Source organism: Entelurus aequoreus, linkage group LG19 (assembly GCF_033978785.1).
Source record: "Entelurus aequoreus isolate RoL-2023_Sb linkage group LG19, RoL_Eaeq_v1.1, whole genome shotgun sequence".
NCBI classification, from domain to species: domain Eukaryota; kingdom Metazoa; phylum Chordata; class Actinopteri; order Syngnathiformes; family Syngnathidae; genus Entelurus; species Entelurus aequoreus.
In genome coordinates, this window is record NC_084749.1 from 12,361,913 (window position 1) to 12,384,554 (window position 22,642).

General features: G+C 38.3%; 1 protein-coding gene across 15 annotated transcripts in view; it reads left to right on the forward strand.

The window, feature by feature from the left end:
* The window catches only part of LOC133635116 (leucine-rich repeat-containing protein 7-like), a 396,315-nt gene that overhangs the window by 339,840 nt on the left and 33,833 nt on the right, over positions 1-22,642 (forward strand). For all 15 annotated transcript variants that reach the window (XM_062027903.1, XM_062027904.1, XM_062027897.1 and 12 more), the window contains 6 exons: positions 1,431-1,668; positions 5,704-6,210; positions 13,097-13,321; positions 13,405-13,633; positions 13,723-14,109; positions 15,712-15,951. In XM_062027903.1, the coding sequence (XP_061883887.1) occupies positions 1,431-1,668; positions 5,704-6,210; positions 13,097-13,321; positions 13,405-13,633; positions 13,723-14,109; positions 15,712-15,951 (1,826 nt within the window). The remainder of the gene's footprint in view (positions 1-1,430; positions 1,669-5,703; positions 6,211-13,096; positions 13,322-13,404; positions 13,634-13,722; positions 14,110-15,711; positions 15,952-22,642) is intronic.

The window sequence follows — 22,642 nt, forward strand, 5'->3', positions numbered from 1 at the left end:
TGTGATGTGTTTTTTAAAATTAATGTGCCGCGTAAGCCTAAAATTATCAAAATACATAAACATGACATGTTATTATAAATGTGTCTGTTACTACATTACATTTATACTTACATCATGTATATAACACCTTAATGGAAGTCTTTGGATGTTTTTAAGGGTTTTATATATAAGGTAGAAAAGCGCTATAGAAGTATAACCCATTTACCATTTACCATTTTTATAGGCAGAATAGAACGACTCCCATAGGCTCCATTCTAAGCGGACTTTTGATCAAATTTTTTTACTATTTAGAATGCATAGAAATAGAAAAACATATGTCTCTTGTCTTATATAAGAATTGTGAATGATTGGCAAAAGTCCAAAAAATGCAGTTACCCTTTAAGGAGGGGCATTCAAATACAAAACTGACAGATTTACAATGAAATGTTTCAAATAGTCAAATTTCTATCAATGACCACAAGCCAAAATACCGTTATAATGCAAATAAAATGTAATTTAAAACAACAGAAATACAAACAAGAATAAAATAAAAATTAAATGTTAAATTTCCCCCTCCATTTATTTTATTTGCAAAAATCACACATAATGTTTATCAATCTACAAGAAAATTGAGCAACTCCAACCCCACCCCAATTCCAGCTTTATGGAATGGATGTCAACCAAGCTTTTTGGCTTTTTTGTAGTATAATTAGTATAAAAAAAATACAAGAAGGTTCTTTAATAATCGGGTATCAACATGCAGTGTTCTTAATAACGGCGTTACTTGTACTAGTAACGAGAAATCAAATTAATTACGTCTGTGAACGTTATGTTACAATGCCGTTACTGATAGGTTTCACGATGTAACGTGGCACGGTACTTTTGATGTGGTTGTATGTCAACGTGACAGCGTCAGAAGCACAGCAAGTTCAATGCAGAAAAATATATTTTTTACTAGCGAAAGCAACAACCAGCACCACACTAAAATGAACTTGATATCAAGTAGAAGGAGGCAACATCACACAGCAAACAACATGTAACACACGCACGCTTACACTACTACTACGAGGGAATAATGAACAACAAATCAATGATTGAAGTGACAAGCTTACCATCCGACAATACCCATTCAACACTACTTGTGGATAAGAAGATATGACAGCCATCGAGGCACAATCAATCTCTTTGTTAACCAGAGGTAACACAAACCAGCTAGCTGAGCTAATTGTTTTGTAATTATTTGGCCTCTCTCCTAAAATAAACCCGCCATACAAATTGTATGGCGGGTTTTGTTCACTTCTTTTTTTAGAGGTAAACATAACAAAATCAGCCATGGGAATAGAATACGTAATCGCCCCAGTTTATGTTTAGACATTATCTTGACCTTTACACTTATTATAAGTAAAGCAGAGTTTGTCATGTTTACAGAACTGTGTGTCTGTCCTCTTCAGAGTCTACGGATGAGGAGGTGGATAAGCTCCACTGTCTGAACCACAGTGGCTCCTCAGCCACCTACTCGGACTACTCTCCCTCGCAAGGCTCCTCTGGCTCCTCCAACCCGCCCGCTAACGCACACTCGCACGCACACTCGCACGCACACTCGCATGCACACACTCATGCGCACCAACACAACCCTGCCCTACCAGCGCCCAACAAGGATCAGGCTCTTCAAACACACTGGACCAATAGGTACACACAGATAAACAATGACAGTGCATGCAGTATTCAATGTCATCTCTGTCGCTTATGTACAACTATCCATCATGTCCTCTTTTCATTCAACGTCATCCCCTTAACTTCAGTCTCACTCATCTATCATCCTCATCCATCTCCCATCTCATTGCTCTGCTCTATCCATCCTTTTTAAACTGCCTCCCGTCTCACATCCCTCTCTGTCTTTTCCATTCCTTTGCTTGCTCTGTCAAGGTCAGAGAAGCTCATTAAGATGCTACAGACTTGTCACGATTCACTCTTTCTCTCTCTCTCTCTTTTTCCTCCCCCGCTTGAAAGCTGACCAGTCCAAACATCAGTGTGTGTTTAGAGGTTATTACCACTAAACAACGCCCGCAGTGGATCCATAATTAGGTAGAAAGGTTCAACATGCATCGTAGCATTTTAAACCAACAGTTTCACGATGCAGTAAATCCCCGCTAGTCTTCGCCTTTTATTCTGAGACACCCATTAATTGCAAATAAACACGAGCAATTGAGACAACCATAAAAAATATATATTTTTGACACTCTAAGACTGGATTGTACAGTTGCATCAAAACGCAGAAACGACGATGGCTTGCTCCTCCTACTCCTACTAGCTTGACGTTGTTTTGCGATTTGTAGTTTGTCATCTAATTTCAGATGAATATTTGCATAATTACCACATCATAAAAGTTGTAATTATGGTTTTCTACACCAAAATTCATCTATTTATTATTCAACTTATTACTATTCTTCTTCTCCAGATTTTGGCGTGCTCTACCTTCCACATTTTTCACCCGATTCAAACCGTTCCAACTTCAAACTGTTCAGCCTATTCGGGAATCCCGGGCTTTCCCTTGACAAAATTCCCAGATTTCCCAGAATTCCAGTGTTTCCGGGACATTTTTCCCATTCAAAATAAAATGGCCATTTTTCAAACTTCCACCATTTCCACAGTTTGTAACCAATTCAAACCATTCCACCTTCAACACATTACCCCTTACAGAAAATTTAAACTTCCCTTTTTCCAAGTTAAAAAAAATTCCAAGACTTTCCAGAATCCCTGGTTTTCCAAAGCCCTATTTTCACCCTTTGTTCTGGCGACTACTCTTTCCACATTTTTCAACCCACTTCAACCGTTTCACCGTCAAATCATTCCTCTTAATCAGGACAAAAAACTAAATTAATTTTTGAAATGGAAAAATTCCAGGTTTTACCGAAATTCCATGAATTCCGTAATACCATTTCTCAATTAAAAATGTTACTACTTCAACATTTCTCGACCGATTTAAAAAATTCCAACACCAACCATTTACAACATTCACATTTTTTAGCATTTTCAAAAAAATTCCCGCTTTTCCCGAAATTCCCTAATACTATTTACTACTTCAACATTTCTTGCCTGATTTAAACAATTCCAACACCAACCAATTCAGCTCATTTAGGACATTCATGCTCCTAATCATTTTTTTAAAAATTCGCTTTTCCCAAAATTCCTAAATTTCCGGGAAGTTCCCATTGAAATGAATGGGACATTTTTCCAAGTTGCACAATTCCCACAATCTAACCATTCCAACATTAACACATTCCTCTTATCCTGGACATTCAAACGGACACTTTCCAAAGTTCCAAACCAAATTCCGGTTTTCCTTGAAATTCTAACTCTTCAACATTCAAACCATTCCAACATTCAAACCATTTCAGCGTTTAAACAATTTCAACATTTATACCATTTCTACATTCACCCTACATTCCATTAGCATTTCAGTTCAGCGTCAGCTTTTCAACATTCAAACCATTCCAACATTCAAACTTCTTACATTCATAATACATTCTGTCAGCATTAGGTTGATTGGCAACACTAAAATTGGCCCTAGTGTGTGAATGTGAGTGTGAATGTTGTCTGTCTATCTGTGTTGGCCCTGCGATGAGGTGGCGACTTGTCCAGGGTGTACCCCGCCTTCCGCCCGATTGTAGCTGAGATAGGCTCCAGCGCCCCCCGCGACCCCGAAGGGAATAAGCGGTAGAAAATGGATGGATGGATGGATTCTGTCAGCATTTCAGTTCAACTTCAGCATTGGAGCATTCACACGCAATTCCTTCAGGAATTGCCTCTTCTAGTTAGATTTGATTCATCTTCAAAACCTTCCCCATTTCTCCTCGCTTGCCATTGTTCGCCTGTGATCAGTCAATCAATCAATCAAAGTTTATTTAAATAAATTCTGAGCGACCGGTGAAATGGACGTTGAGTGGATCTAGTTAATAGTGTGAGAGTCCAGTCCATGATGAAGAAAGCTAACAAGCTAAATGCATGTGGATTTATTTTCTCTGCTTAAGTGTAAATAATTAGTTGTTTTTATGATAACTTGAATAAAAAGTTGTTTGATAGCAGTTGCCGTTAAGAATTTGTAGTTTGGCGAAAATTTTTTGTATAATTTGTCGTATTGGCTCCATTGTTTTTGTTTGTTTTGTTTGTTTTTTTAGCTTTTGCCGGGCGGGAATCCCCGGAAATGATGTAAAAACAAGCTGACCAATCATAGATCTCATAGCGGTTCATGTGGGCGCTGACGAAAAGCGAAATTTGCTTTGGATGTGCACATCAAGGTCTAAGGGAGGGTTAGGAGGGGTAAGAGCAAGACGGCGTAGTGACGTGAGAGTATATTACAGCGTTAAGGCTCCACTTTTAAAATTGTGCTTGCCTGATGCTAATTTACATTGTATTTGCCAGAGAAATGCTAATGAATAGCATTAGCGATTTTACATGGCGATTTTAACACCTCCAAATTTGGTAACAAAAAATTACCACTAAGATACAATCAAACACCCTGTGTGTAATAAATACAATACTTACAGTTTAAACACTTTGTGGGACTCAACAAAAGAAAATACTGGCACATTGAATTTAATGGCAAAGACTACTTCCTGGCTAAGCTAACATAACGTAGCCTATACATATTGCCATCTTATGTCTTTGAATTGCAACTACGTACAAATTTTACTATTTAGTACACTACTGTACAGTACTTGCAAATGAGACACAAAAGTGTAAGAAAACAAAATAACTGGACAGCACAAATGTTAATGGTTTAATTAAAACATCTAACATTTATTAACACATTTGAACATTAAAAAGTGCAAATAATATGTACCCTTGAGTACATGTATCAATTCCCAGGTACTGAATGATTGGTATTATATTGATTCAAATGCAAAAAGTACCCATCCCTATATGGTATATTGTTTCCATTTTTTTCGCTATTTGCGGGGGTTTGGGGCATTCTTAGAGCGTTGCCTGAGAGTGACCCTGGGTAGGGGTAGCAGTGGGAACAGACAGAAAATGACTCCAAAATCAGTACTATAAGAATTATTGAACACATCATTTTTATAAATGTAATCAATGCACTGTACAAAATACATAATAAAATAAAGTAAAAACAACACAGTCTGGTGTAGCACTGCCCTCAGAGGGGAGCTGCCACTGCTGACATGTATTTCAATGTTTTCTCTGTATTATTCATTGCGCAAGAGTGCTTTTAGCTAAATTAATAAAATTATGTGTGGTGTTACTGTTTGAGAAATGACAAAATACAAAACCCAAAAACAGTGAAGTTGGCACGTTGTGTAATTCGTAAATAAAAACAGAATACAATGATTTGCAAATCCTTTTTAACTTATATTCAATTGAATAGATGCAAAGACAAGATATTTAATGTTCGAACTGAGAAACTAAGTTGTTCAACAGTCCGGGGTCTCCGTTGTAGTATTTTAGGCTTCATATTGCGCCACACATTTTCAATGGGAGACAGGTCTGGACTCCAGGCAGGCCAGTCTAGTACGCGCACTCTTTTACTATGAAGCCACGCTGTTGTAACACGTGGCTTGGCATTGTCTTGCTGAAATAAGCATGGGCGTCCATGATAATGTTGCTTGGATGGCAACATATGTTGCTCTAAAACCTGTATGTTGTTTTTGGCGTTTCACTCTTATTCCCCAATGTCATTTAAAAATCAAATTTCTTGTCTTACTTTAGGCTGGCCCAGTCTTTCCCCAAACCTATTGACTCCAAGCCCTTGCTATCGCAAAGAGAAACTCCTCCATCAGGGACACTGCAGCAACGTGGTGACAGACGTCCACTAAGTGAGCCTTTTGAGTGGTCTGAGGCTCCTCACTATGACAATACCGGTTTTGATGCCGAGGAGTCTCCCCTAAACCATTCATCCTCTGCTACGAGCCACGGAAACCCACAGCTGGGTTCCAAACCGCGGAGCCAGTCCACGCATGGCCGCCGTCCTCTACTGAGGCAAGAGCGGATTGTAGGCGTCCCGCTGGAGCTGGACACACAGACGCTCCCCTTTCACAGTAACCAACGCTCCGCCCATGACAATGATCCCCAAGCCTCTGCACAAGCATCTCAGAATCCTTGGCAGAATTGGACCCGCACCCCAAGCCCATTGGAGGACAGGACAGCGTTTCCGTCCAAATTGGACCTGACGCCAACCTCAAGCCCCAACCCAGACCGCAAGGTGGCAGACACAAGGTAACTTCTAGTTCAATTCCACTATTCAATAGTCTGTCATTATCTTTTTTGTCATAGAATGTTGTTGGTTTCACATTAAAAGTGCATGTAGTGTGTGGCTGCATGGAGACAAGCACGCTATTGATATACAAATTCAACCCCTATGAGTTCTGAAATATTGGAAATTTTTAGTAAAATAATCCAAAATCAGATTATGGACCAAAAAGCATTATAACAAGCACATATAGCACGTATAGCAATGGGAATTGCTATACACAACATGATATCAAGTACTTACCAGTGTCTTTATTTGTCATCTTAGCTTGATGGCAGCTTTCAACACCCCCAAACTCTCATAAGAAAACGGAATTAATAATACATTTTGAAACACAGCTTGTTGTGCAGCTGTTGGTACTTCATAATGTTGATTGTTTATGAAAATCTCCAATGCATTGTAAGATCAATCAGTATTATGATTCATTAATTCACCCATCATATGTTACATTGTTTGAAAGAGTAACTAAATCCAGACACTAAAATGGATTCAAAAAACAGTCGTGCTTGTCACATTACATTCATTTATGTATTTTATATAAATGTGTTCATGTGCAACCTAATGAGACAAAATACCACACAATTGTTTTTCTTTGCAACTCCTGCAATGGGTCACTAATTACAGCACACAAGAAGTAATATACAGTATAACATACATACAGTAAGTACAAGGTAATGCAATTGTAATTGCTGTTTTAAGCCCCATGGTCTGATCGACCCAGATCCAAATAACACATGCTAAATAGGATGTACAATGTGTGTGTGTACTATTAATGAGATGCAGTGGCGGGCTGTGTGTTTCCCACCTAGGCCTTCAGTGATGTCCGACTTCAATAATTACCTCTCAAAATACCATAATTTATGTCACCATATGACCATTGCTGGAGAAATACTATACAGGAACACATTTACGCCCTACTGAGTATTGAAACACATAAACAGTGTGCAAAACGGGTTATTTTCTGGCGCTTTTAAAAAGATAAACGCATCAGCAAATAAAACATATCTTATGTGGTACTGTCAAAAATAGAATTGCAAAAAACATTAAAAGTGAAAAAATTCAATATTTGAACTCACATCTAATATAAACTTTTCAACGCCGTATAAGCCAGTGGTACCCCCCATCGTCGGCTTATTCGAGTGGAAATGGCGGGCGTTTCCCCATTTCATCGCCAGAACAGCTGAGCTAGCTTCCAGGTTTGGCCGACATTGTCTCACAAGATGTAGTTTCTCTTTAAATATCCTTCTTGAAAATGGCCTTGCAAATATATATCTGCCACCAAATCAACGTTTTGTTCTCCTTCTCTGCTATCCCAGTCTGGCTACGGCGCAACACTTCCCGCTTCCTGCTAAATTGAAACTTGTGAATGGATACTCACTTTGGAATGACAAGTGAGTATCCAATCACAGTCTCGTTAACATCAGGCTACTTAGATAGGCTACTGTCAACAACTTATGGTCTGATTGGCTATCGCAACTGTCTCTCAACTCTAAGTGTTCTCAAATTCATCCGCTAACGGTCCCGGTGAGTATCCAATCACAGGACGCGTAAATGTCACGTTCAACCTTAGGCCAGCTAGAAGGCCTTACTGACAACAACCCATGATCTGATTGGCTACCGCAACTGTCAATCACTGTATGTGCCCGTTCGCTTAGAGTGCACGAACGCCCGCATTGTTAATTCTGAAGGCCACTGGCATATTTCGTACAGCATGGCAACATAAGCTAGCTGAATTCTGATTGGCTACAAACTGAAGCTAAAAACAACAGCATTGTAACGAGTATAATATGACATGAAGAGAATATGAATAATTTTAGATATTTAGGGAAAGTAAATTAAAAAAATAATTGTATCTTTAATTATGATCATGATTTCTGATTATGTTAGGCCAGCAGAGAAGGTCTTGCTGGCCCTGACGGCACACCACTGATGAGGTGGTTGCGGATGATCTATAAAGAATGCGTGTACAGTTGATAACAATTGCCACAGTGGTGTGCACTTATTTACATGAGGTTTTTTCGTGTATACTGGCTGTCACCATGGAGATACTCATTTCCTTCCACATTTATGGCATCACATTGTCCAACCTTTGGCGTTTCATCATGTTGACGACGATCAGCACACAATTGTATGGACCACCTTTTCTACAGTAGGCTATATTGAAGGACAATCTCGACAACTGAACCTATTTTTAGCACAATGAAGGTGCTATTTAGGGCATTAAATAGTGATCCCGCGTGTGGATAGGCAAGAAAATGCATATTGCAAGATATTTTTAATATAGGAGATGATTACATTGATATATTTCCGACACACAAAAAAAAGACATGATTGAAGAAACGCCAGAACTGCAGACACCAAAATGAATCAATTTAATTGGTTTTATCAACCCCTAAAGTTGGGGTACTTGAATCTTGTGTCAGCAGGCAGAATTCAAACTGTAATTCCCGCCCCCCACTTTGCGCACCTTGCTAATGCAAGGTGCGCAGTTCTTCCCAGTCTCCACCTCTCTGGAAGTGCGTGAAATAGCGCACAAGAGCTGTACGTGCACACACAGTCTGAAGTTGCATCGAAGAATCCCCTCGTTCGTATTTTGTTACAGAAAATAAATGTTGTCGCCACAGGTATGTGTTTTTTAACTCTAATTATGAAATACTCACTTATGTTCATAGGGCAACACAAAAGATTGCTGAACATGAATGTATGGAACTGAAAACCTTCAGCAGCATAGATCACAATAGTCTGGAATTAAAAAAGGATAAAGATTCAGATACTATTTTTTTCTTTCATACCAGGAATAATTGTTTTTATTATACAGACAAACAATATAATAGAAACATAAAAATCAACAACAAACTGTCGATTATTCATTTAAACAACAGAAGTTTGTATGCAAACTACAACAACGTGAGGCATTTTGTGGAACAATTCAACAAACCCTTCAAAGTTATCGCTATCTCATAAATATGGAAAATGCTAAAAAAGTAATAGATTTTGACATGGAAGGATATGAACTAAATTACATCAACGGAACCAACAAGAATGGAGGAAGAGTAGCGGTGTACGTGACAAAGAACTTAAACTACAAAGTGGTAAAAAAAATATGTCATTAGCTATTGATAAGGATATACTTTTTTTTTTTTTTATCCCACAATCCCATAACATATCTTAGAATATCTAACCATTGGAATATGTTGTGAATAAAACACGAACATTTTAATCAGTTGTATATATAGATTACCTAAGTCAAACATTGATACCTTTGAGAACTGAATTATGGCAAATTTTACTGAAATCAGTCAAAAAATAACTTCCTCATGTGGAGACTTCAACATTGACTTTTTGAACCCTATCCAACAAAAGCCCATATAGATGACTTTATAGACACAATGTATAGCCTGAGTTTGAATCCTAAAATAACAAAGCAAAGCAGAATCTCAAGATACAGGGCCACACTTATTGATAATATATTTACTAAGGATTTTGATAATAATACCACAAGTGTCTCTGCTAATATTCGATACTGGTGATCATCTGACAGTTTCCATAATCTATGATGGAAACTATAGGAAGAGCAACATTGATGACAATAACACATTTCGAAGAATATGTAAAGAACAAAGTATGACAGCTTTCAAGAATGATCTGTATACAGTTAAAATGATGTAAATGATGCATATGTTCTTTTTTTAATAATTTCACATTGCTCTATGATAAATATTGTCCATTGAAACAACTTGGTAACAAGCAAAAGAAAAACAATCAACCATGGTTGGCAAAAGGACTGAAAAAGGTTTGCAACAAGAATAATACATTATATAGAACATTTATAACACAAAGATCTACAGAGGCAGAAAACAAGCACAAAATGTATAAGCTAACTAGCATACTACGAGCATGTAGGAAAGAATATTACAGTAAATTATTAGACCGGAACAACAAAAAAAAATAGGAGAGCAACATTATTAAAAATGTGCTGAAAAGGATTATCCTAAATACTTCTCAGATGGAAATGACAAAATATGAACAAAATAGTTAAAAGCTGACAAGCTTTTAACTACTGGACCAAGTCTGGAGGAAAAGATTCCAGATCCTGAGTGAGTTGAGGACTTAAAGGGAAACTTCGGTTTTTTTCAACCTGGGCCCTGTTTTCATAATTTTTTCTGTATATGTGAGTGCTGGATAAAACATTTTTTGAGGTCGCGCCAGTATTGAGCAGGGCAGGCAGCCTCCAGCCCAGCTAACGCTCGTACACAGGGCAACTGGCTCTCGTCAAAATTCGGCCTATAAACATGCATTTTTTTCACACTGACAGGCTCAGATAGTTACAATGAGTGTCCGACAACATACTAGAAAGGAGAAATTAACGTATGTCTCTACCTTTAGCTGGAGATCGCTGTGTGTTGTGAGCTGTGTCCAAATCTCACCACGCTACAAATCTCGTTCCGAAATCTCGCGATAACTCGCGACAAAACACCGGTGGAAAAACAGTTACCTGACTGAGGTGAAGAGAGATGACTGAAGTGATTTTCTGTTGGATTACCGAAGACTGTTATTTTAGTTTTATAGTGGAGGCAGAAAATCACTTCAGTCATCTCTGGGCTGGAGGCTGCCTGCCCTGCTCAATACTGGCGCGACCTCAAAAAATGTTTTATCCAGCACTCACATATACAGAAAAAATTATGAAAACAGGGCCCAGGTTGAAAAAAACCGAAGTTTCCCTTTAAGGACACTAGACAGAAATCCCAACTGTATGTTGGTGTGGCAAAAAAAAAAAAAAAGGATTTTGTGAAAAAATGTAAATCTAAGACTCGACTAATTTTAACGGAATTGATATGGAAATGTGTCATCAACCTATCATTTTAAACAGGCAAATTTCCAGACAAAATAAATATAACAAAAGTCGTACCAATTTATAAGACTGGTGACAAACACCAATTTACAAACTACACACCTGTTTCTTTGCTATCACAATTTTTTGAAGTTACTAAAAAACTGGGGCTGCACGGTGGAACACGGGTTAGTATGTGTGCCTCACAATAAGAAGGTCCTGAGTTCGATTCCCAGGGTCGAGGTCTTTCTGTGTGGAGTTTGCATGTTCTCCCCGTGACTGCGTGGGTTCCCTCTGAGTACTCCCGCTTCCTCCCACCTCTAGAGACTTGCACCTGGAAATAGGTTGATTGGCAACACTAAATTGGCTCTAGTGTGTGAATGTGAGTGTGAATGTTGTCTGTCTATCTGTGTTGGCCCTGCGATGAGGTGGCGACTTGTCCAGGGTGTACCCCGCCTTCCACCCGAATGCAGCTGGGATAGGATCCACACAAAATAAAGAAAAATGGAACATTAGATTACCTCTCCAGAAGGAAAACAGCCACTTGCGCATCCAATGTTAGTCCAAGACTGGCCCACAATGCCCTCTATAATACTCCGGACCAATATTTATTCAAGTTTTGGCTCTTCTTTGGTTGTTTTAGATGTACAGCGTCTTTCTGTCTTCCTATAATTTACTCTTTTTGGGTTTTGTAGTTTCTGTGTTGAGTTTGCATGTTCTCCCCGTGACTGCGTGGGTTCCCTCCGGGTACTCCGACTTCCTCCCACCTCCAAAGACGTTCACCTGGGGATAGGTTGATTGGCAACACTAAATTGGCCCTAGTGTGTGAATGTGAGTGTGAATGTGAATGTTGTCTGTCTATCTGTATTGGCCCTGCGATGAGGTGGCGACTTGTCCAGGGTGTACCCCGCCTTCCGCCCGTGTGCAGCTGGGATAGGTTACAGCACCCCCCGCGACCCCATAAGGGACAAGCGGTAGAAAATGGATGGCTGGATGGATGGGTTTTGTAGCAAGCGCAGGTATTGCGATCTTTGCAGATCTTCGGCAGCCATGCTTTACTGAAAATAAGTTCGCACCTTGCACATGCTTCACTGTATATTGCATCAGCCAATGAGGAGGCTCCTTCATGGGCTCTGCTCACCCCTCCTTTCTCTAAATCCTGGGATTGGATCTGGAGAGGTTGACCGCCAGGAAGAGTTTGTCTTACGTTTTTTTTTTTTTACTAAAATACTTAATTATAAGGCACAGACAACACGCAGACGTACAATTTTTTTCAGAAATGATTACTGTTACGATATACTGGATAATGCTAATATGAGATTGTTTTTTTTAGTTAAAGAATATACTTAGCTACCCCAGCTTTAAGTCATCCTGCAGGCATAAAATTATAAAATGATATTGCTGAATAAACAATTTGTAAAATTTTCATTAGTTAAAATATGTTGACACACACACAGATGGAATATTCTCTCTTCCTTATTTGTCTTTGCAGTGCAATCGCCTCTTTTTTTTACAGCCATTTGTACGTAACTGACAGTTTGCACGCACATTGCTAAATACAGATGCAAAACACCAGTCGCAGAACAGTTTTAGTCTTTAACAATTCCTATTGCGAGTGCTAAATGATCACATTTGCATGTTGTTCTTATTGTGGGTGTTCTGATAATCATCATATTCGTATTCTACATTTTCATGAAGGCAGACACGCTAAATGGATTTTGCACTCTTTTTTGCTCATTTAAGGGAAACAATCCTCTGCGCACGGGCTTAGTAGATCATTTGTGCGTGCACTATTAAGTTTGCACATGTTTCAATAAACACTAACCTTTAATAGATAAGGACCATTATATTACACACATGTAGCACTAATAAAATGATGTGTTGCTGACTTAAAATTAAATCAGTGGCTCTATCATATTAACTTACTATATCTTGACTCTACTTAGGAGGTTGTTGTTTTACTTCTTTGGGGGTGAGAGATAGAAAACATTACTTGACCTTGACTTGTTTTTTGCTGCAAGGCGGGAGCAAGGGACAGGGCCTCTGCCTGGCAGCTGGTCATACCACAACAACCAGGGGGAGCAGAACAGAAAGGACCAGCTGACCGTCACCGGCAGCAACAAGGTAACCGTGGTAATGAGTAAAAGCTCTGACCGACTGTCACCTATGATGAAGGAGACGCGATCCAAGTTTAAGAAATCCCAGAGCATCGATGAGATCGACATAGGTTCTTATAAAGTATACAGGTAGATTTCAGTTACGTAGTAACATTAGATTCACTGTGAGTCAGACATGTACGGCACTGTTTTCCATGTCTCTTCTTTTGCAGTATTCCTATGGACACCTACAGTTCCTCCATTGAGCAGCAGAGCAGTTTGGACCGACAAGAGCTGCCAGGTTCCATGGAGCAGACCAACATGGCTCGGTCCCAGTCTGCACCTATGCTCGATGAGGAACTTGCTTTCCATGCACATAGCAACCAGAACCAGCAGGGGCATAACCAGAAACCCGCGGTCCCACACAAGGCCTACCACTTTGACCAAAACTATAACCCCCAGGTTAGCATCTTGCATTTATTGTGGATTTACATAAATGTTTTTGCTTGTAGATCCACTAATACTTCCGATCATAATTTCTAAACCACTAGGTGACAATGGATCGCCGGGCCCCTCCCCCTTTCCCCAACACACCAGATTATGTTAACCACTCATCAAAAGCTTTGGAGTATATCAATCAACCTGGAAAGACATTACCCAAGGAGTTGGTGAGCCCTCGGTACCGCGCTTACCCACCCCTGGAGATGTTCTCTTTCCCCCAATCGCCAATCAATCAGGATGGTTCCACCAGCCAGCAGCAGCAGCAGCAGCAGCAGCAGCAGCAGCAGCAGCAGCAGCACCCAATCCCATCGCAGCGTTCCAGGCCAGGGTTTTTGAGGAGAGCAGACTCACTGGTTAGCTCAACCGAACTCGCTTTGTTCCGTCGAGTTCACGAAGCCCAGCAAGAGGCTCTGCAGGAAGCTCAGTATAGACAGCAGGTATGCAGAAGTATTCTGACTTTTTTAAAGACAATTATTTAGCCAAACTTTTTGACTCGGGGGTCACATTGGGTTAAAAAAAATTTGGCCGGGTTGTGTGTGTGTTTTTGTATTATAATTGATGTCACGTTATCGATGGGAAAATGCATTTTTAGACAATTTGCCTGAGCGGCTAGGAGACTCAGAGAGTTACAAGCGGTAGAAAATAGATTAGAAAGGACAAATTAAAAAACCAAAAAAAATTCAGACTTCCCGCGGGCCGAATTTTGGATGCTGGAGGACCATATTCGTCCTGCGGGCCGTAGTTTGGGGACTTCTGATCTAAACTTTACCGCTGCTGGGTATTTTTTTTCCGATACTTTTATTGTCATATTTTCAGAATGTGTTTGTTCTATTTTTGGCCAAAGAAGACAAAGAAAACAATCTGAAGTTGTCTTTATTTTTAAGTTTTAATGCCATGGTTTCAATTGTCCGGCTCGCGTGTGCACAGCTTTATCTTTCCATGCGGCCCCTTAGCTAAAAAGAGTTGGACACCCCTGATGTACAGTATTACAGTATATGTAACAGCTGAAACAAAAAAAGGGCAGCATAAAATAGAGAGTAGGTCCAGCAAAAAATAGACCTTATAAACAGAGAGGTAGCTAACATAGAAGCGGTCAGACAAATTAAAGAAAAAAACTTGAGACTCCACGCGGGCCGGATTTTGGACGCTGGTGGGCTGCATTCGGCCCGCGGGCCGTAGTTTGGGGACCACTGTTATAGTCGAAGATAAATACAGTGTACCTACGGATAATTAGTTCTGTGACATAGCTGGCACTGGCTCCCTCGCCCCCCTCAAAACAGCACAATTTTAACATATAACATGCCTTTTAAAAAGAAAAAAAAACTTTTGATACAATATATTGTATAAAAACAAAGCAATAGAATGTACTACAAACAACTACAGTAGTTCTATGAAGTAATGTATTTATAATGTACAGCATTTTCCTTGGAGCGCCAAGTTCTATAGTATCTCCTTTGAGCTGCTTCTCTGTTACACACACCATCAGCAGCTTTTCCATATTTTTATGGATACATGTTTCTAATTTAGACATTATTTCAACATCCTTGGCTTGCGTGATCAACTCCTTCTGCCTCAGACTAGCTTTGGCTCCACGCTTAGTCAAGTTTTGGATGATTACTTTCTTTCACTTAATGAATATCATCCGCTTCTTCTTCTCAGCACTGTCCTTTACAATAATTTTGTACCTTCCCATGGTTGGGAAAAAACGAAGTTATGTCGATCTCTAGCTATAAACTAATGATAGTGAGTAAGACACCGTCAAATCTTTTAATGCGAACCTTACAGGGTTCACTCTGACATTTGCTATGCCAGCTAGTGGCGGAGATGCTCGTAACCTGAATTTTTGCTCGCAAACTAAAGCATAACAACTCACAAGAGACGACTCGTATTCTGAAAAACTTGTAACCTGGGGCACTCAGAGGTACCACTGTGGCTTACCAAATTAAACCCCCATTCATAAAAGGACAAAACCATTACAACATTCTGCGATTCTTTTTCACGTGCCATTTTTGTTCATTTGATGTCCTCTCTTGCTTCAGGGGGACCCTCCTTTATATAGTCGTGCTCTTGCTTACTCCAGCCCTATGGATCATTCTTCCAACATGGTGGACAGCCAGAGTCAAATGATGCACAACAAGAGAAATGGCCGGTATGACGACGATTACACAGACTACCAGGAACAGAAGAAGCCAATGATCGGTTACCCGACTAAAAGCTTGACTCAACGTCGCCCCCTGTCAGCAAGAAGTTACAGCACCGAGACCTACGGAGCATCTCAGGTCTGTCACGTGAACAAATAACGAGCATTGACTTCTAACACACAGTTTTTATAGTTTTTTTTGTAATTTACATGTTTTCATCCTATATTATGGTAAATAGAAGGGCCTGACAATTTACCCTTGCTTTCTTATGAATTAATTTTTGAGCTAGCTTTGGGTGACGGTACTGATTTTAAAGCATCACAAGCGGTAGAAAATGGATGGATGGAAATCATTTTCTTTTTTTTGTCTTGCATGGCTCCAAATCAGATGTTTCCCAAAATAGCCACAATAGGTGACCAGCAGGGTACTAATCACTGTGCTGGCTCCTTTCAGAATTTAGGAGGAAGACACAGTGAATAAACTCTGATCTGAGACGCTAGCATGGTACACTTGTTCATTCACTATTTCAGATTATACACCAAATTTAGGGTTAGATCAGGGGTCGGCAACCCAAAACGTTGAAAGAGCCATATTGGACCAAAAATACAAAAAACAAATCTGTCTGGAGCCGAAAAAAATGAAAAGCCTTACATAAGTCTTATAATGAAGGCAACACATTACGTAAGTGTCTATATTAGCTATATTAGCCTACTATCAAAATGATTATTTGTCGCAGGCTGAAGCAAATCTACGTTGACAGAAATGTTGAAATGTAATATTTATTCTACACATTTTTACAACATTGAGTTGAGTTGAGTTTGAGTTTATTTCGAACATGCAAGCATACAACATGATACATCACAATTTCCAGTTTCTCTTTTCAACATGTTCGAAAAGGAGTAGAAAGAAGCAGAGCTTATTTAATCCTACCCCTTTTCTTTTACATAACAGTTGATAAAACTTTTGTTCACTTCCTGTTCTCAATTTATCCACAATATACTCCCTAAGTAATCACAATAAAAATAAATAAATAAATAAATAATAATTGGTGAAGTAAGTTACATTTCATATGATGAGATAAGTAAGATTATTGTGAGAGTGAAATAATGTTTATCATGGTTCTTCTTCTTTGTACTTTGTAAACACTTTAAGTTTGAAGAGTGTCTTGAAGTGGATCCTATTAGTACATTGTTTGATTGCTTTGCTTAATCCATTGCATAATTTAATTCCACATACAGATATACTGAAGGTCTTAAGTGTTGTACGTGAGTACAAATGTTTTAAATTACATTTCTCTCTAAGATTATATTTCTCCTCTTTTTTTGAGAAGAATTGTTGTATATTCTTGGGCAGCAGGTTATAGTTTGCTTTGTGTATAATTTTAGCTGTTTGCAAATTCACTATGTCGTGGAATTTCAGTATCTTTGATTCAATAAATAAATATGTTCTCTATATCCAACATTATGTATTATTCTAACTGATCTTTTTTGTAACACCGTTAATGAATGAAGTGTACTTTTGTAATTATTTCCCCATATTTCTACACAGTAGCTCAGATATGGTAACACTAACGAGCAGTAGAGAATATGAAGTGATTTTTTGTCTAGAACATGTTTTGCTTTATATTTGTATATTTTTTACGTGAGATTTCCAGTTCAATTTATCATCAATCATTATACCTAGAAATGTGGTTTTATTTACTCTTTCAATTTATATTCCTTCTATTGGTATTTGTGTTTGACTTTCTCTTCTACTGTTACCAAGTAGCATTATTTTAGTTTTACTGATATTCAACGATAGTCTGTTTTTGTAAAACCATCTTTTTAATTTGTTAATTTCTTCTGTTATTATTTGTATTAGCTTCTGTGTATTCTCTCCTGAACAAAATGCTGTTGTATCATCCGCAAATAATACTAACTTTAAATATTTTGTAACTTTACAAATGTCATTTATATAGAGATTGAATAATTTAGGTCCTAATATTGATCCCTGAGTTACACCACAGGATATATTTAGCGTTGTAGACGTGTGGTCGCCTAGCTTCACGTATTGTTTCCTGTTTGTTAGATAACTTCTTATCCAGTTTAAGACTAACCGTCTGATGCCGTATCGTTCTAGTTTTTTGATTAAAATATTGTGATTAATTGTGTCAAATGCTTTAGTTAGATCCATAAAAACTGCCGCCGCACATTTTTTACTATCTATTGCATTGGTAATTTCTTCTGTGATTTCAATTAAAGCCATTGAAGTTGAAACATTAGCTCCGTATCCATATTGGTTCTCTTCGAGTATTCTATTTGTATTTATGAAACTCTCTAATCTGTTATTGAACAGTTTTTCAATGATTTTAGAAAATTGTGGAAGTAAAGAAACAGGTCTATAATTTGTAAATTGGAGTTTGTCTCCAGTCTTATAAATTGGTGCAACTTTAGCTATTTTCATTTTGTTTGGAAATTTACCTGTTTGAAATGATAGGTTACTAATATACATTAATGGTCCTGAGATCTCTTCAATAACCTTTTTTATCGTTTCCATATCAATTCCGTTACAATCAGTTGAAGTCTTAGATTTACATTTTTTCACGATTGTAACTATTTCCTCCTGTGTCACATTACTGAGGAACATGGAGTTGGGATTTCGCTCTATGGTATCATTATAGTCCTCAATTGGAACTGGGCCTGGAATCCTTTCTTTCAATTTTGGTCCAATATTTACAAAATAATTATAGAAGCTTTCAACTACTTCCTTTATTTGTCTTTTTTTTTATTTCCGTCTAAGAAGTATTGAGGGTAGTCCCTCTTAGTGCCATTTTTAATAATGCTATTGAGGATGCCCTATGTTGCTCTCATATTATTTTTGTTCCTGTCCAATAATTTACTGTAATATTATTTTCTACATGATCGTAGTATGTACAGGTATGTTAACTTGTTTTTATACTTTTTGTACTTGATTTCTGCCTCTGTAGTTCTTTGTGCTATAAATTTTCTATATAGTGTATTCTTCTTCTTACAAGCATTTTTTAATCCATTTGTCATCCATGGTTGATTATTCTTTATCTGCTTTCTACTGAGTTGTAGCCATGGACAATGTTTGTCATAAAGTATTATGAACTAGAAATGTTCATATGCTTCATCAACCTCTTTTTCATTGTACACACTGTCCCAATCTTGCTTTTGTAGCTCAATTTTGAAAGCAATCATCCTCTTTTCTGTGCATAGTCTTCGAAATGTCCTTTTGTCTTCCATGTTCTTCTTGTAGTTCCCATCATATATTGTAAAAACTGGCAGATGATCACTAACGTCGGTTATGAGTAGACCACTTGTAGTGTTATTATCAAAATCATTGGTAAAAATATTATCAATAAGCGTGGCACAGTATCCTGTGATTCTGCTTGGCTTTGTGATTTGAGGATATAAACTGATGCTCATCAATAGACTTTTGCTTGTTAGGGTTCAATAAGTCAATATTAAAGTCACCACATAAGAACATTATTCTTTGACCATTGTCCATGTAAGTTGCCTTGATCCATTCTTCAAATGTTTCTATACTTGACTTAGGTGATCTATATATACAACTGATGAATATGTTTTTGCTTTTTTCCTGACATATTTCAATGGTTGTACATTCTAAGATATTATCTATAGCAAATTACATGTTTTTACCACTTTGTAGTTCAGGTTGTTCATCACGTACACAGCTACTCCTCCTCCATTTTTGTTGGTTCTGTTGATGTAGTTTAGTTCATATCCTTCCAGATCAAAATCTATTCATTTTTTGTCATCAACCCATGTTTCTGTGACAGCGATAACTTTGAAGGGTTCGTTGATGTGTTCCAAAAAGTTCTTAATGTTGTTGTAGTTTGCATACAAGCTTCTGCTATTAAAATGAATAATTGACAATTTGTTATCACATGTAATGTTGCTATTATATTGATCATCTGTATAATAAAAACAATTATTACTGATGTGGGAGAAAAAATGTGTATCTTGATCTGTATCATTTTCCAAATCCTGGTTTTTGTGATCTTTGTTGCAGAAATTTTTTAGTTCCATATTTTCTTGTTCAACAATCTTTGATGTTGTTTCAATAATCTCTATAAGTGTAAGTGTAGGTGGATGCGATCCTGAATCTAGGTCCTCTTGTTTAGTCGTCCCTTGGAACATAGTAGTGCCGATGCTGAATTTAGGTGCTTGTTTTCTGTCAGAGTCCATTATCATCGTTGTTGTGGAAGCTGTGTAAACTTTAAAAAATGTCCAGGTCCTTGATGTCATGGACAGCAAGTACTCTTGCTTCTGGACTTCCATTCAACTTGATGTAGATTTTACAGTTGGCGCTCCAAGTTCCCTGGATTTTTCCCTGCTTTCTCAAGTCGCGTGCTTTCTTGGCGATTCCAGCATTACGTTTTGTGAGATGCTCATTTATTTACACTTTTGTTCCCTTTAGCTTCTTTCCCTGTCTCAGCAATGCCATTTTAGATTTTCTGTTTACGAGTTTCACATTAGAAACCAATAGTAAATCAGAGGCTACTCAGAAGGTGAGACAACTTCTGGAAATTACTGGCTTTTAGTGGCCAAAGGTATAGATGTGTGTGTCCAAGTTAATAGAAACGGCAGGCTGTCTTCTTTTAATAGATTTTTTACCATCTTTGGCAAGCTAGGCAATGTTTGCTGTGGTCTGGAACAACATGTCACACAAACAACTATCTGAAATGCAGCCAATATTACATAGCGATAATATGTCACGAGACATGCAAAACTAAATTATGTACAAAGAGGATAAAAGTAAAGGATATTAAATTAGCTCAAATATACCTATAAATGAGGCATAATGAAGCAAAATGTACATATTCACGCACATTATAAAACTTTTGGTGGCCAAAATGAGAAAAAGACGGAGTGGAAGATTTTACATGTAAACAAACTGTTGCGTCACAGTCCACACAACTACGGTGAGATCAAGAACCGCCGAAATTAGTACGACAAAACGATGTTCACCAAATACTCTCATCAGTGAAGTATAAACATATTAACATATTAAACTGGCGACTTTCCAACAATTGGGAAGGTTGTTGGTGAAAGTGTCAGGCAAATCATTTCGCCGCCGGTGTTGTGGCAAAATATGATTGTCTGCCAAAAATGTATTTTCTTTGCAGGAGCGAGCACCGCTCGCTAAAGCTGCATTGTTTGGCTTCGTCTGTCCACAGCGGATTACTAAGTGTAACACTTTATCTTTGTGGTTATTGTACCGGTGAGTTTTCTGTAGCTTTCTATGGCTCATATGTTTCCTGTACCACTTCCTGTTTTCGCAACTTGTGATTGGATACTCACTTGGGAGTCCCAAGTGAGTATCCAATCACAGAGTTAGGCCAGCTAGAAGGCCTTACTGACAACAACTCGTGATCTGATTGGCAATCGCAACTGTCTATCACCTCTATGTGTCCGTTTACTGCCAGTGCAAAGACACCTACTGTACATTGTTGATTCTGAAGGCCCCGGGCAGTTTTCGTAAAGCATGGCAACATAAGCTATCTGAATTCTGATTGAATACAAACTCTGAACTAAAGAAAAACAGCATTGGAAGGAGCATAATATGACATGAAGAGAATATGAATTATTTGATATTTAAGGAAAGTAAATTAAAAATTACTTTTATCTTTATCCATGATCATGATTTCTTACGGCACACCACTGCTATAATGCAAGCAATTTGACAAAATTAGAAAACTACATCAATTGCGAATCACATATTAACAAAATAACTGCGAAATAAGATCGTGTGGTGTTGCTCTATGGATGGACTTTGAGGACTCTTTCTGGGACATCTTCTGGATTATCAGTGTGTTTTTAAAGGTAAATGTACAAGAAGCATTCACAAGCATAAAAATAAAGCCACCATTAACTAATAATTAGGAATAACAGCTTTAAAATGCTTGCATCACCAGGACAACCATCTCCCATGATCGGTTGGCTCAAACCGCAGGAAAATCAGACGGTAGCTTTTAGCCGCGTCCTCTAAAATAAGGAAAAGAACCAAGAGAAGAGTAACAATGATTTTTCTCTTAAGGTTGTCATTATTCAACCTTGTGCGACTGAGCAGCAGATACGTGACGTAAATGTAAGGGCAGGGACAATAGACGTAACCAGGAAGTGTCCCATAGGCTAGATTGTCGAAATTTATATCGCTCCAGCTTCTGCTGGAGAACTCTCGCCAGGACCCACACTTTGTCGACCGCGTTGGCTGCATGGGTCCTTGGAAGGATGCAGCCCCCGAATTGAAACACCGCAATCATCTAGTCTACCACAACTGCAGTTGCTCCTTCTGGAGACACTGCCCCTGTGTTTTGAAAGAGAATTACAAGTCTGGAGCCAGCGGCGCGCTATCGCAGAGGAAATGCGAGCCAGAGAGGGAATCCATAGCAGACCATAACTCAAACCGATCTGCAAATTAAATAATAATACTGTATCTTTAATAGCTAACCTGGATATTTATAAGCACGTGCTGAAAAAAAAAGCCACAGGTTTTGATTTTTGAGAAATAAGGTTTTTAAATAAACTTGAGTTTAAATTGATGCATTTTTTGTACAAAAACGCAGTCATTCGAAAAATACAAAAGTGCACACATTAACGTGCTATCATTACATTTTGTTAAAACCGGGATGCAAACCCTGGACCCATGGAGACTGGGACGCTACCGATGCACCACTAGAGATCTGACGTTTTTGCAAGTCAGTAAAGATTTATATTCTAATCAGTGACGTCTCATTAATCTGCATTTTCTAATGATACACATACTACACATTTTAATAATACATGATAACTAAGAACAACAA